Source organism: Trachemys scripta, chromosome 18 (assembly GCF_013100865.1).
Source record: "Trachemys scripta elegans isolate TJP31775 chromosome 18, CAS_Tse_1.0, whole genome shotgun sequence".
Taxonomy (NCBI): domain Eukaryota; kingdom Metazoa; phylum Chordata; order Testudines; family Emydidae; genus Trachemys; species Trachemys scripta.
The window spans coordinates 478,766-494,873 of record NC_048315.1 but is presented as its reverse complement, the minus strand read 5'-3'; the positions used below and the strand labels follow the sequence as shown (position 1 = coordinate 494,873).

At 50.7% G+C, this 16,108-nt stretch overlaps 1 protein-coding gene across 1 annotated transcript; it reads left to right on the top strand.

The window, feature by feature from the left end:
- The first annotated feature begins 6 nt into the window (after positions 1-6).
- RILP (Rab interacting lysosomal protein) lies at positions 7-16,061 on the top strand. The gene is made up of 8 exons (XM_034752332.1): positions 7-293; positions 740-863; positions 3,644-3,765; positions 4,057-4,245; positions 5,688-5,851; positions 6,654-6,776; positions 13,730-13,792; positions 14,892-16,061. Exons 1-8 carry the CDS (start codon positions 63-65, stop codon positions 15,046-15,048), a joined length of 1,173 nt encoding a protein of 390 aa, XP_034608223.1. The 5' UTR covers positions 7-62; the 3' UTR covers positions 15,049-16,061.
- The last annotated feature ends 47 nt before the right edge of the window (positions 16,062-16,108 follow it).

Sequence of the window (16,108 nt, the reverse complement as noted above, 5' to 3'; positions counted from 1 at the left end):
CGATGGAGGAGCCGCTGTGGCGGACGCCCGCCGGCCGCCTGGCCCCGGAGCACGTGTACCGCATGGCCGGGGCGCTGGGGGCCGAGCTGCAGCGGCTCTCGGGGCGCTTCGGGCCGGAGGCGGTGGCCGGGCTGGTGCCGCAGGTGGTGCGGCTGCTGGAGTTGCTGGAGGCGCTGGCGGGACCGGCTGGGGCTGAGCCCGGCGGCCGCGACCCGGCCGAGTCGCTGCTGCGGACGGGGCCGAGCCTGCGCGGGGAGCGGCGGCGAGAGGAGGCGGCGGCCCCCGGGGCTGAGGTGAGCGCGAGCGCCGGGGGCGGGCTCCGGGCCCTTCGCCGGCGGGTCTGGTACCCGCCCGGGGCGGGCTTGGCGGTGCCCGTCACCCGACCCAGCGTCCGCTCTTCCCGGGGCGGCCGGGCCCGGGGCCCCGGCAGACCGGCTCGGCTCGGCTCGGGACACCCTCCCCGCCCGGTGCCCGGTAACGGCCGCTCTCCCGGCGAGCGGAGTCTGGCTTCTCCCCCAGCCCCCTGGCCTCCCACGGCTGCTCGCGGCGTCCTGTGCGGGTCGCCTGGCTGGCAGCTGTGCCCGGGTAGCAGGCCCGCCCCGGCAGTCTGGCTGCAGAGCCGACCGGCCGTGGAGCCGTGTGCCCCATGTGCGGTCCCCATTGGCGCCCCATCAGTAAAGGTGTAGTAGATATGGCATGGCCCAGGGAGGGAGCTCATCTCTCTGGGTTTGCCCTTCAGGACCTGGAGCAGAAGTTGTCTGAAGCTCAGAGGAAAGAACATGTTCTCCAGAGCCGGTTGGCCCAGCTGGAGGAAGAAAACCAAAAGCTTCTGGCACAACTTGCAGAAAGCCACTCCCAGGAAGGTGGGTGTCCCTGGGGAAGGAGGGTGGAGAGCTGCTGCTGAATCCCTTCCACGGCTGTCATTGCTGCTGGGGGTCAGTGCAGTGAAGCTGTAGTTATCTGAATGCATATCTTGCTTACAGAAATCAAGTTAGTGCCTTTGTTCACAGGCCATTGTGATCTCTGGGATTCTCTGGTTATATTTGTGTAAAGGCTTTACTCTGGTTTCTGAGCAACTACAAACTCTGAATGGGTCCGTGTAATGCCTTGGAGGCAAGGTGGTGGTCCACTTCGTGGGTGGAGAACTGAGGCACAGAGTAATGCTGTCTATACTAGAGACCTTAGGAAAAATACCCCTTGTTCCGTTGCACAGGTGTTAGCATTGGGGAGTTCTGAATGAGGCTGGGCGTGGCAGTTTCTAATAAGTTTAACTAGAAGCCTTGTCTATATTAGGGCTCCCAGAGGTGCTAGCAGTGGTGCATGGGTTGTAGGATCTCTTACTAAACACACCCTTTACCCACCCTAAAGTTGTCACTGCATAGAAAGCATCTAGCAGAGCTTGGGAGCAGCACCTAAGTCTGCAGGGTCCCAGCTGCTGTCTCAACCACAAGACATTCTTCCCCTTAAGTTATTCAGGGAGGTGGTTGTATGAATCTGCATGTCATTATAAATGTAAAATTTGTATTTTAAAACACACCCCAGCCTGTCCCTTTCATGTCTTGTTTCAAGAGCTGTTCTGCCTGCGCTTTGGGGAAGTGGTTTCTAGTCAGAGGTTGGAGCTACTTCTACCTTTCCCCTAACTGAGGTATTCGTGTCAAATCCTCCTTAGGGCTTGTCTACACCACACAGCTTTTAGTGACAAGACTGTGTCGACAGCCTTGTCGCTAAAAGTCGGCGTGTGTAAATGCTCTTTGTCAGCAGGAGCCGCGTTCACACTTCCACTTGCGTTGGCAAAACTTTTGTCTTTCGCGGGGGGGGGCTTTAAGTACCTGTGAAAGGCAAAAGTTTTGTCGACTACTTCGCAGTGTAGACATACCCTTAGGATCGGACATGTTAAGCTCAAAATGAGTGTCCCTCTATCATGGGTAGCTCCAGAGCACCCATCACTGTAGTAGTTATGCACTGAATGTACTCCTGGACTATTGTCCCTTGCCCAAGAAAGCTTCAGCTACTGTTTGGGAATTTTACCCTTGTCCATACTAGCTTGTTTGTTTCAGTTTCATCTTTCAGTGTGGGTGGTTGACTGTATTTCCTTTGGTAAAGCCACCCTTCGTGTGACCAGGGAGTCTAGTAATTGATGAGTAAGTCAGAATCTAAACTAACCAACTCTTAAAATTGTAAGTAAAAAGAAGAAATAGAGTAATAGTACAAGAGGAAGCAGCCACTAGTGTGACTTAGCAGAGGGCCTGCTTCTCTACTGCAGTGCACTTGAAATTGGAGTCACAGAGGTGGTGGCTGTTACTACCAAATTGGAGCTGGTGGGAGCTAATTGAATTAAGACCCCACTATGCCTGAATCCATAGTAAGAAATGGTTCCTGCTCCAAAGAGCTTACAGCTTAAAGAAAGAAGTAATAAGTGTGTTTAAAGAAACAGGACAACGGTAACTGTGAGGGGGAGGTGTTGTTATATGGGCTGGCTGCATGCACGGTTGGCAGGCTTTAACATATAAATTAACAGGAGGCCTCAGTGATGTCAGTCTCTGCTGTCTACCTGCCTGGTTAGGGTCAGGAAGGAGTTGGCAATGTGACAATGCAGAAGAATGGTGAGTGTAGTGTTGACTGGCCTGTCATGGAAGAGATGGTCTTGCTCTGCACCTCCAGGTGGAGTGTGGAAAGGCATGTTCTCTACTGAGTACTCCAATGTAAGAAAGATACAGTGGGTGAGAGAGAAGAAGCTAGGAGAGAACCACCTAAGTGGCTGGGGACTAGAAGGGCCCATTGGGAGTTAGAGCCATGTAACATGGGGGCGCACCAGGGAGGAGGCATTCAGGGTGCTGTGTGAGGGTAATACAAGGAGCAATGGGAGGAAATAAAGGGGGAAATATTTGGATAATACCAAGAAGGTGTATACCCTGAGGGTGGGTGATCTGAGAGTCTTTGTGATATCCAGATTCTGTAAGTTGGTTATTTAACTGGGCAGTGCCAGTAATGTCAGCTCCTGAAGGGGGAGAGGAAGGAGTTGCTGAGGCTGTGGTCACAGTTCAGTTGCCATCTTTCACTGGTGCTTGAGAAAATTACACAGTGACTTCTGCCTCCACTGGGTGATGATGCATGGTGTGGGGGCAGTCTGGCTCCTTCATAGGGAAGAGATGAGGGGAGGGTGTTTACAAGGCTTTGGCCTGTGTTATGCAGGTGATGGAGGGGAGGGCGGTTAAAACCAAATTACCATAATGGTCCCTTCTGGCCTTAATCTGTGAATTACTCCAGCAGTAGATACTATGGCCTCACTTTCAGTAGAGGACCTTGCAGACTCCCTGGTAGCTAGCCCTGACTCAGGCTCACGAGGGTTAGCCACATTGGGAGCCCCAGTGTGGATGGCTCTGGCTCCAGCAGCCATTCTCAGAAATTTGTCATCTAACCCTATTGGCAGCCTGTCTAGCATGTGCTACATAAAATGGCTGTGGGAGGCAGGAGCCCATTTACTCTGAAGCTGCCAGCATTGCAAACATCAGTGCAGCTGAGACAGTGTTGGCAATGGTGCAAGAGGGGGGTTCTGTGAAACTCTCTAGAGTAGCCATGTCTGTAAGCATGGAGCTCAGCAGGAGGGCAGAGCTGCAACTGATCTCTTGGTGTTGGGTTTTAGACAGCACTTTACGGAAGGAGAGAGAAGTGATGCTGCGGTTGAAGGAGGTGGTGGACAAGCAGAGGGATGAGATTCGGGCCCAAGCCCACGAGATAGTCTGCAAGAACCATGACACAGAGGCGGTAAGAGGCAGAGTGCCCGTGGCTTATTCCAGTGCTGTGAAAGTGGGAGAGCCATGCTATGTGATCTGTTCTTACATGCACCATTGTCTCCCTGTAATATGTGTCGAAGTGTTTGCTATAAGAGCAGATTATAGTAGTACTGTAGTTTCTGAGCACCTATATGTGCCCAAACCCTCTGCCTTTCCTGGGAGTGGCCCATGGCCGTGCGCACACTTGTGTGTCCCTGTGCGGGAGCAGAGCCTGCAGCTGTATGCACAGCTGTCTCACACTTGCCTGTATCTGGTTTCTCAGCTGCAGGAGCAGTTAAATCGTTTCATGTCCATGAATGAGGACCTGCGTCATAAACTGGCTGTGGTCCAGGTTCAGCTCAAGAGTTCTCTGGAGAAGAAGGAGGATTTGGAGACCAGGGTGCTGGAAAATCAGAGGGAAATTGACAGACTGACCAGGGCTGCATCTGGAGCATCCCCCAGGCTCAATATGGTGAGTGAGCCAGAGCCCTGCAATATCCATTCTCTGGGGAATCTTTAGTGCAGAATAAACTCTTAGCCACTTCATGAAGCTGCAGTAAATCACTAATGGGTCAGGATGTGTCAGAATGATCATTGTATGGGCTCTAAGTCTCTAAACTTCAGGGCTTAACCAAAGACTGATGTTGGTGTTAGGAAGCCTGTGCAATAATCAGTGGGTCTGCTGCTTTAGCAGGGAGTAAAAGGAGGAGTTAAGGAAGGTAAGGATATTGCAGTGATAAAGTGACTTGTTTGCTTTAGTCCTCACCACAGAGGATGCTGGCAAGATATCTGCCTCAGACCTATTCTTTTCAGGTAATAAAGTAGAGGTGCTATCAGAGACCTATGTATCAGAAGAACTACTGGAACAAATTGATACAGTTAAGGACAGGTCACCAGTCCCAGATGGCTCATACCCAAGAATTCCGGAGAAACTGAAATAGCATTAAAATCTGATGATATCCTAGGGTTCTGGAGGGAAACAAACACATCTATCTTTAAGAAGCATCAGTGGTCATCTTGGGAATCGCAGACCATGTCTAAACTCTGTTGTGGAAACGGTTTCCTATAGTTAATATTTATCCCTCTATGAGCTAACCAATTTCCCTATTAATAGCTTCTCATTAGAATTTTGCCTTGGACTTTATTGTCACCTTTCCTGCCCCTCAGGAGAGGGAGTGGGGCCTTATTGGGACAGGCTTGTGATGCAGCAGAGTGAGGTGAACTCCCCTCTGCTCTCCCCATACCCCACTGGATTTCATGGTCTTCAAATGGACGTAAACAGTAAAGAATTGAGTCCAGTGTCCTTATGAGATGGCTCTCACATGAGATGGCATTGTTGTGTGGTTGTGCACATCACTGCCTCTTTGTAAACTTTATCCTTGAGACCCTCCGATACAGTGACATGGACAAGAATCCTCCTGACCTCTGAAGAGCTGTGCTGGCCAGAGCAGTGTCTGCTCTATCTCAAGTTGTTAGTGTGTATTTGTGAAGGAGAGGAGGCAGAGAGGGAGTTTCAAGAAAATCCTGATGGCTAGGTGTGATGCACATGAGACCACTTCGCAACCAGAGATTCTCTACATTTTAGATAGGTGCTGGAAAACCAAACATTGTTCGCTTTAAAATATCCCAGCTTTAGACTGGAGCCCAGACTTGTTATATACCTAGCTAATGAAGTCTAGCTATATGTTAGTTCTATAGCTAATCAGTGATCGCAAGGGGAAGGAGACTGTCTTGCATCTCCCCCATCTGCACCTGACTCTCGTCAGCAGTGGCATCTCCCCTGGACCCTGTGGCATCTTAAGCAAGCTTCCTCACCTGGCTTGCACCCTGTTTGTAGCAAGAGGGTCTGCCAGGGCCTTTGCTTACCTGTCTTCCCAGGTTCTGCTCAGCTTTTCCCTCTCTTTGAATCCCTAGGATGGAGCAGCAGCACCCGTGGAGGAGCTGCAGCACCAAGACTGCGGGAGGAACTCTGCTCCGAGCTGCTTCTGTAAAGAAGAGTTGAAGCAAATCCTGCAGGAGCGGAATGAGCTCAAGACCAGTCTGTTCTTGGTGCAGGAGGAGCTGGCCTATTACCAACGGTGAGCATTGCAGCAGGCAGAGAGCTGGCATGCCCATAGCCCTGCATCAGACTGGAGGTTGTGGGGCATGGTGCTGACTGTAGGGAAGTCTCCACAGACAGCGAGCACCTCTAGGGATGTTGCAGGACCACAGAGCGTGGGAGAGGGCACCATCCAGCATACCTAGAGCAGCCTGATTATAGGGAAAGGGGAAGCATGTTCCTGGGTGACCAGAACCACATTCACTTCAAGAAAGAACAAAACACTTTCCTTCTGCTGCGGGGGTCCCTTGGCCCTGGTGGGCTGCATCTGTGCCAGATGGACTAAGGTTCTGGTTTGCATCACTGGCATTTGAGTGCTGGGCTGCCTTGAGATGGTTGTAACCCTGGCCAACTAGACACAGGCCCCTGGGGGAGTGGAGGGATTGACACTTCCCTTTTGCTTCACCCAGCAGGTTGGGCACCCTCGAGGTGGATTCACAGGCCCCACCCCAAACCCATGGCAGGGGTGAATTGTGTGGCTGTAAATGGTCTAGGTTAAGGTCTCTGACTGGAGTCCTTAGACCTTGCCCTGCTGCCCCTCGCTCCCCAGGGATGGGGGATGTGCTAGTCTCTCATCTCACCCTTCCTGGGCTGAGAGGCCTACAGGATGACCTGTCTGGGATTGAATTCCTCTGTGCCCGGATTGAGGTACTCTCAGGGGAGGGGGTGACTGTTCCTGGAGAGGTCACTCTAGTTGTGGGATGTTCCTTGCCTACTCCCCGGAGGCTGTAGAGCTGGGTGTCTCCCTGCCCTTTTGTGCACTGGCTGGTTTGTTTCCCCAGGGAGCTGCTGAATGATGAGCGAATCCCAAGCTTCCTGCTGGATGCCATGAAATCCACCATCAAAAAACAGCGGAAAAAAATCCGAGCCAAGATGTTGGGGACTGTGGAGGAGCCAGTGAGCAGGTGAGTCTGCAGCTGGCTGCAGGGGCCTGGGTGCTCGGGCTGGGGTAGCTCCTGCTCATTCCACAACTGGATTGACACTGGCGGCCATGGTACGACACCTCTCCTGCTGCTCAGAAGGAAGGAGAGAACTGCCTCTGCCTGGGAAGGGCCTCCAGTACCTGCCTCGCGTGCCAGCTGGGACTCAAGGAGGAGCATTGCTGCACAGCACAGGAGTCCCTGGTATCACCATGCCTGGGCACCAGAAACTCCTAATCACAGGGCACTCAGTATGTTTTATTGTCACTGGGTCATATGTGGCCTGCTGGGCTGTTGGACACCACTCATTGCTGCAGTGGAGTCTGGTGAAGGGAGTGTGAGGCTGGGGCAGCCAGAAGTGCTGGGAAGGACTGGCCAATGAGCAGCGTCCTGCATGATGCTGTCAGAAGCTGTCCTGAGGGGTGGTATTGAAGATGGCAGCTGGGATGTTCCATGGAGGGTCTGCAGGATTCACGGGAGTAGCATCCACTCCTGCAAGTACAGAGCGACTCATGAGTACCTGTTGTAAACTGTCCGTAACTCCAGCTCCATGCTCTGCAGGCTGCGTCCTCATCACCCCGGAATGGACTGGCTGGGGTGTGTGTGGAATGCAGCTCAATGGTTTTTAAACTGTCTTGAATAAAGATCTGAAATGGGCCTAGCTTTTCTATAGGGCTTTGATAACTGCTGTTCCCTTACCCTCTTCTGCAGAGGGGTGACTCTTGGCTTGGGGGAGAGATCCACAGAGGGGAAGGGAGAAGCCAACATCCTAACATAACTGCACATGATAGAAGGAAGCATCATAGTGCCCATGGGGACTAGACTCCCAGTAGGGAGTGACCAGATGTAAGGAAGCAGAGACTTGCCTACAGCCTTCTGTGCCCTGGAACAAACATTTGTCATGGGGGACTAGAACCTACATGTTAACCCTCTGAGGTTGTGTAGGCGAAGGCTTTCTCTTCACCGGGGAGAAAGTGTGTTCTAGCTCCAGTTAACCGGTGAAATCCTAGCAAAGACAAAGCAGCTCATAGTGCTCATTGAATTAATAGGTCAAGGTCAACCTGTGGCTCCCCCCTAGCCTTTAAATCAACATCTGCACTCATGTGAAAATACAAGCTGCCTTCTCTTTGGTAGGATTTACCTCATGTGTTCTTAATGCAAGTTAACACCTTTTCCTGCTGAAGACTCAGCATGGGGTACTGTAGGGTGTGTGTGGCTTTTCCTAATGCAGGTCTAAAGGGGGAATCCGCTAGTGACTGGGTACAGAGAGGGGGTTAGCCCTGGCCAGGTCTCTGGCAAAGCAAGAAAGAGAGTTTTTCTGGCTGCATGCATACCCTTCCCGGCAGCCTGCTTAGCCACCCCTGTATTGTTGGAATCTTATCCTTTAATAAATAGGGAAGCAGCAGCTACCCCCAGAGCCCTATGAGGGCTAACAATGGCCTAGGGTTAGCACGCCTGTGTCCGTAACAGCCTCTCGAGCAGCGGTTGGGCTATTGACCTGCCCTAACAAACCTCGTATAGACTCCAAAACCTGTGTCTTGGCTGAATATGGCAGGCTGCTGGTTCCTAATCTCTGCAGCCTCTGGGATTTGGATAGCCCCGGCTCTTCCTGTGACTAGAGCTGTTACTTTTTGAATGGGATTGTTACCCATCAAGTTAGCATCCACAGCTGCCCTTACCGCTATGATCATTGTCATGAGTAACCCCTGGTCGGACCCTCCCATGAGCAGGGCTGCGTGATGCGGTCTGTCCCTGCCTATGCTGACCATGAAGCTGTGCTGTGCAGTGCGTGAGCTAATCTTCCTCCTGCCAAGGCCTGGTCTTGGTGTCAGCAGCACCCCTGCCCCACTTATCTCCACTAGCAAAGAGCCCTTCCTTCTCTGTTCTGTGGCTCTGCATTGTCATGGCCAGTGGGGGAAAGGGAGCCTTCTACCCCCTGCAGACTGAACTGAACCGAGACATTCTTTTTAGGTGACAGATCTGAGGAACTGTCCCAGATTGAGGTATCATTAGAGTTGGTTTTGGAACAAATTGATAAATTAAACAGCAATAAGTCACCAGGACCAGATGGTATCACCCAAGAGTTCTGAATGAACTCAAATGTGAAATTGCAGAACTACTAACTATAGTCTGTAACCTATCATTTAAATCATCTTCTGTATCAGATGACTGGAGGATAGCTAATGTGATGCCAGTTTTTAAAAAGGACTCCAGAGGTGATCCTGGCAATTACAGGCCTGTAAGACTGACTTCAGTTCTGGGCAAACTGGTTGAAACCATAATAAAGAACAATATTGTCAGACATATAGATGAACAGAATTTGTTGAGGAAGAGTCAACATGGTTTTAGTAAAGGGAAATCATGCCTCACCAATCTACTAGAATTCTTTGAGGGGGTCAATAAGCATGTGGACCAAGGGGATCCAGTGGATATAGTATACTTAGATTTTCAGAAAGCCTTTGACAAGGTCCCTCACCAAAGGCTCTTAAGCAAAGTAAGCGGTCATGGAATAAGAGGGAAGGTTCTCTCATGGATCGGTAGCTGGTTAAAAGATAGGAAACAAAGGGTAGGAATAAATGGTCAGTTTTCAGAATGGAGAGAGGTAAATAATGGTGTCCCCCAGGGGTCTGTATGGGGACCAGTCCTATTCAATATATTCATAAATGATTAGAAAAACAGGTAAACAGTGAGGTGCCAAAAATTGCAGCTGTTACAAAATTACTAAAGATAGTTAAGACCCAGGCAGACTGTGAAGAGCTACAGAGGGATCTCTCAAAACTGGGTGGCTGGGCAACAAACTAGCAGATGAAACTTAATGTTGATAAATGCAAAGGTAATGCACATTGGAAAGTATAATCCCAACTATACATATAAAATGATGGGGTCTAAATTAGCTGTTACCACTCAAGAAAGAGATCTTGGAGTCATGGTGGATAGTTCTCTGGAAACATCCACTCACTGTGCAGTGGCAGTCAAAAAAGCAAACAATGCTGGGAATAATTAAGAAAGGGATAGATAATAAGACAGAAAATATCATGTTGCCTCTATATAAATCCATGGTATGCTCACATCTTGAATACCGTGTGCAGATGTGGTTGCCCCATCTCAAAAAAGATATATTGGAATTGGAAAAGGTTCAGAAAAGGGCAACAAAAATGATTAGGGGTATGGAACGGCTTCCGTATGAGGAAAGATTAATAAAACTGGGACTTTTTAGCTTGGAAAAGAGATGGCTAAGGGGAGATATGATTGAAGTCTATAAAATCATGACTGGTGTAGAGAAAGTAGATAAGGAAGTGTTGTTTACTACTTCTCATAACACAAGAACTAGGGGTCACCAAATGAAATTAATAGGTAGCAGGTTTAAAACAAATAAAAGGAAGTATTTCTTCACACAATGCATAGTCAACCTGTGGAACTCCTTGCCAGGGGATGTTGAGAAGGCCAAGACCATAACAGGGTTCAAAAAAGAACTAGATAAGTTCATGGAGGATAGGTCCATCAATGGCTATTAGCCAGGATGGGCAGGAATGGTGTCCCTAGTCTCTGTTTGCCAGAAGCTGGGAATGGGCGACAGGGGATGGATCACTTGTCCCACTGAAAAGCAAGGAGACTTAGCTGTTAAAGGTACCCCCATGCTGCAAGTGAAGATGTGATTGTAACGCAGATAGGCATCTACCCCTGCCCCAGCTTTGATCTAGCTAACAGGTGTTAAAAAAGTAGTGAAGATGTGATATCATAAGCTAGCAACCAGAGTACGTGCCCAGGCTCCTCACTGCATTTGTACTCTGGTGGTTAGTAAGTGCTGAAGCCTATGCTGCCCCCTTTTCACTGCCAGGGTTAGCTGTGCCAGCTAGAGGAAAGCTAACACAGGTATGTCATGCTGCACTCACACCTTTGCTGTCAATGTAGACCTTTGAAACAGTCACTGAGAGCAGGATTTTCAAGTGTGGATGCTGCTGAGAACCTCAACGTTGGTGCCCACCACTAGCCATCTGACATTGCTCTCCTTTCCTACTCCTATGGACCCCCGTGATGCTGTATTGGGCCCTGCTAGTAGCAGTGTGAGCCCCGGTGCAGTTGAGCTGCTGACGTTTTCAGTATTGTGTGATTGAACCCTGCACAGAGCAGCTCTCATCATTGCAGACAGAGGCCCATCTATACTAAGGAACCCTGCAGAGCTGACTCCAGGGAAGCAGAATCTGAGCCAAATATTATGGTGTCTGGAATGGTTCATGACTGAGAGTGCAGACACCCCAAACTGGTGGTGTGTTCTATAGTGCAATTTTACCAAGCCAGTAACAAATGTGAACTGGATCACTATAGAAGTCTTACTATGGAGTCACAGAAAGTCCCCTTACCCTCTCCAGTCGATCTTGCCATCCAGACAAACTGGACTTATGGTCACTTACACCAAAAACCATACCATGTTTAGGTTGCTTCCAGTCCTGAGAGACCAGGTGTTTACCTAGATTAGCTGGTACTCTTGATCCTATCCCAAAGACAAAGGCCTATAGCCAATCCTGTAATAAACTATCTAAGGTTTATTAACAAGAAAAAAGGAAGAGCGTTATTTACAGGTTAAAACAAGCAAATGTATCCATGCAAACGAGTTACCATCTAAATCCTAAACATGACAGGGTTGTAGTGATCTCTTTTCAAAATGTCTTTCAAGGCAGACCCAGGTGGCAGCCTCTGGGGATCTTTGGCTTTAGTTTAGAGTCTCTTGCTCTTCAGAGTTCAAACAGTCAAAAGATGCAGTTTCTTCTTGTCAGGGATTTTTATTCCTGTCCCCCAGAGTTCAACATGATGATGAGAAGAGTTTGTCTCCCCTTCATGGGTGTGGGGGAACAATCAACAAAGTCTTTTATCCTCTGATGGTCCACCATGGTTTGTCTGGTATCTATGCTATTGGCCTTCTTTTGTTAGGCTGGAGATAACACCTCCTGTGGCAAACTAGTATTTCACAGTTGCTAATGTTTCTCTCCTGACTGGACGGAGGTGGGGGGCTACAGTTTCAGAGCAAACATTTTTACAGTTACAGAATCTCTCTCCCATATTAAATATTACCTTATAACAGGGGCTATAGATATTATAAGTGAGACTAATACATGCAGCAACATACAAGCATTTAATAGAGGCTAAACTAAATACATTCTTATAAAATTAATCCCTATTTAGAGCACAACTAACATATAGGTGACCTGGTCTGGTCTCCAGTTATGAGGTTGTCATCAGTCCTTAGCTAATGCCTGCAGCCTGGGCAAGAGCTGGCATCTCGCCTGCTAGTGTCACACTAATAATGGTGAAAATTTCTTCAGAATTTCTCCAGCTCACCAAGGAAGGAGGTGCGCTGGTGCCTTACTTGCCATCACAGGGCAGTCCAGGTAGTGAGGGACTGGGCCTTGGAGTCACTTCTGTTCAGCTGGCTCAGCTAGTAGAAAGCTGGGGGGGGGGATGTGTGTGTGTGTGTGGAGTGGTTAGAAGAAAGGATTGGTGACTAGGAGGACACTGGCTTCTGCTCTGGGGTGAGCCACTTACAGGGATCATGGGAAGGCCATTTTAGCTCCTTGAACCTCAGTTACCCTGGAGCCAAACTGCCCAAGTGCTGAAAATACAAAGCTGTGCCTGGTCTAAGCTTCTGGGGAGGAATGTGTGTGTCTGGCTCATTTGCTTACATGTGTTTAAATATTTAACAATAAAAACATTGTGACCATCTATACAGCAATGTGAACACTGAAAAGTCCGAAAGTGCTTTGCTCTCAGAGGCGCACTGGAGATAGGGTGACCAGATGTCCTGATTTTATAGGGACAGTCCTGATTTTTGGATCTTTTTCTTATATAGGCTCCTATTACCCCCCACCCCTGTCCCGATTTTTCACACTTGCTGTCTGGTCACCCTAACTGGAGATGAAGCAGTTAATGTTTGCAAAGTGCTTTGCAGGTGAAGAGCACTGAGCGGAATTGTGCCGAGTGTGATTCTGTATGAAACTTGGAAAAGAATCTCTGCACCCACCACTGACATGCAGCCATTGCTGAGAGTGGAACAATGGTGCTGCTGACTCTTCATTTTGAGAAATAACCTGGAGACGAGAAAACGCAGCACAGTCCTTCCAAAACGGAAAGAGCAGTTCCTGACTCTTCCCATCCCTGATGAACTTCTGGGGAATATTTAAGGTGGTAGAAGGTGGAGTAGCTAGAAATCAGGGCAGAAAAATAACTAAGGGCAAAAAACATAGGCTTAATGGCAAGAAGAACCGCCGGGTCAATAAGAAGTACTGGGTTATGGCATGGTCCCTCAGGGGAGGCAGTGGAAGCTCTGTTGCTAGAGACCCTAGACTGTAGGGAACAATCCTGCCCTGGCTTCAAGAAATGGACTGGGTGGGACCTAGGAGATCTCTAGTTCTTTCAAATACTGAAACTGCAGTAGCTATTTAACAGCCACATAGCAGCCCTGCTCACCTGTTTAGGGCAGAAAATGAAGGAGAATCCTTGTCCAGCTGAACATGTGGGAGGGAGGAGGCAGAAGGTGATTGCCCTTTGGAACTTGGCCAGGATCCTGCATCGCATCCAATACCTTTACTCTTGCAGAGTGCCCTGGGATCTGCACTGGGCACACATGGTCAGGGCCTCAGTTCTGCACTGCATCCACAAGGCAATGTCCGATCCTGGACACGCTGTGGGGTTTTCTAGGGAACAACTTCCAGAAATCAAACCCTTCTGGAGCTGAATCTGGCTATGGGTATCCTTTGCACTGGGCAGGATTCCCATGATGATTTGTGTGATAGGGCTGTTGCCCTCCTCTCCCCCATATGCGTATTATTTGTGGTTTGGGAAGCGGGATCTGGCAATCTCCTTTCTACTGATTTGGTATCAAGCATAAGTGAGCAGGTCAGAGGGTTTGTGACTCACCATTTCTCTGCTCTTTTGCACCCTAGTGATGAAGATGAGAGTGCAGATTGTGTGGACTCTCAGCCACGTGAATCCAAAATCAAGAGCTTGTAAGTTTGCATCCGATATACTGATTTGAGGAAGTATTTGTATGGTTAGAGGAATAATTAGCCCTTAGGGCAGAGGTCCCCAAACTGTGGGGTGTGCCCCCCCAGGGACCTTCCAAGGCTATGGCCCCGCCCCCAGCCATGCCCTGTACTTGGCCCCATCCCCAGCTTTGGCATGGCTCCTCACCCAGCTGGGGGCCTGGCTGCGGCTCTGCTCCTGCCCCTAGCCTTGGCCCCTGCAGTGCCTCTGTTCCCACCCAGGGCCAAGGCTGGGGGCTGGGGTGGGACCGGGAGCAGAGCTGCATCTGGCTGCTGGTCCCCACAGCAGCCGAGCTGCGGCTCCGATTCCCCCCCCCCCCCCCCGCCCCCCCCCCCCCGCCCCCCTCCCCCCGTTCCCCCCCCCCCGCCCCCCCCCCCCCCCCCCCGAGCCATGGCCATGGGGGGAGAGGGGTGGAGAGGGTTAAGGGCGGGCACAGTCCTCAAAAATGTGGGGACCACTGCCGTAGGGCATTATAAATGACTACAGTACCTGTGAGGCTTTATCTGTTGAGAACAGTGTGCTGAGCACTGTATGAGGAGGTGCAGTCCCTGCCCTGAAGAGTTGGCACCTTCGTACGGAGGAGCCAGTGGCTTGTGCATACGCACTGCATCAGGGGCTGGTGTGTGTGCCAAGTGCTCTGAGAGGCCTGCTCCAGGCTTGCCATTCTGATTCTCAAGCCCTAGTGTGATTTGCTGCCTCCTCCAGGGTCAGTGATGCCACAAGACAGTCCCAGCCTGTATCACACAGGTTCTGGAGTGCCAGGCAGTGCTTAAAGTATGTGTGTAGGTGAGTGGGGGGGTCACAGACCTGGCAAAATATAAAAAAAATGAAATCTAGCTGAGGGACACACTTAAGCACCGTCTTAGCAAAGCTGCTGCTCCCAGATTATGACAGGACCCCTCACGTTACGTACTGGCCCCAGGTGTTCATGGATGAACCTGTCCCTGGTGCTGCCAGGTGTCTCCAATGGAGAGTGGTTCTGACAGCAGCTTTGGGGATGTCGCTCTCTCGTGGGAAGTTCACTGCCCCTGCTCATCCACTCTCTTTCTGCTTTCCCTGCAGTTTTGGTCTGTGGTATCACAGCAGCAGCAAAGACCCCCCCAACCCAGGCTGCTCAGGAGTGTGGGAAATCATTGACTCACAGGATGTGCATTTTGAGCAGGAGGAAGAGAACAAACCCACACCTGGCTCCCCTGACAGAGTGGTGCCTCCTCCCTGACCTCAGCTGAACAGGATGCCAGCCTATGGCCCATCAGCAGCACCTGCCCCTCCCGGCCCCTCTCAGAGACAATTTCATGGGAGGCTCAGTACCCTCAGCTCCTTTAGACACATTGGTCCCCCATCGCAGCAGTCAGCCCTGGAGATGCAGCTGCACAAGACACAGTGAAAGCCTGATGTGTGTAGGGTTAGATGGCTCTGGCCACAGCCAATTCCCACACCTCATCTGTGTTCGCAGTTCAGATGCCCCAGTCAATGCCCAGGCTCCATTCACACTTGCAGCTTGGCCCCATCCATGCCTGTGCCCCGTCTGCACTTGGAGCTCAGCCCCTGTTGAATGTCCACTCCCCATCTGCTTGTGGCTTGGCTGCCCCAGCCAATGCCTGCACTGCACCTGTGCTCACGCCTCAGCTTCCTCCGCCAATGCCCATACCGTCTCTGCGCTCGCGGCTCGGCCACCCCAGCCAGTGCTTGGCCATGCTGTCTCTTGGCCACCCTCCTAAGTCTGCGCCTTACCTGTGCTTGCACCCCAGCTGCCCCAGCCATCACCCATGCTCCACCAGCGCTCATGCCTTGGCCACTGTGGCCAGCCCGTATTCTCACACCCCAGCTGGGCTGCCCCAGCCCACAGCTGCAGCCAGGCTTTCACTTGCAGCTCAGCTCCCTCATTGCGGCTGCTTCTCTCAGGCAAGCACCAGTTCTTCTAGCACCAATGTACCCGAACTATGGCTCAGTGGATGTATTTGCTTCATGACCTCACGGCAGGACACTGCAATACACTGACCCCAGAGAAAAGGTGCAATAGAGCCTCTGGCCAGGGCTCTTCTGTGTTTCACTAGGAACATGTAACAGTGACTAGTGCATGGCACTGGCGAGTGCTCAGGAAATGGAGGTGTTCTAGTCTTTGGGAGTTTCTCTATTATTGGGGCGATGGGGATCTCTCTTGGGTCTATTACTGTCTGGCTTTAGAATTGAGATCAGCACCAGAAATAAATCCTTTGAGTGTTGCTCAAAGCGCCTGGCATGGCCTGTGCTTTCTTCTTGCTCTTGTAGGGACTCCC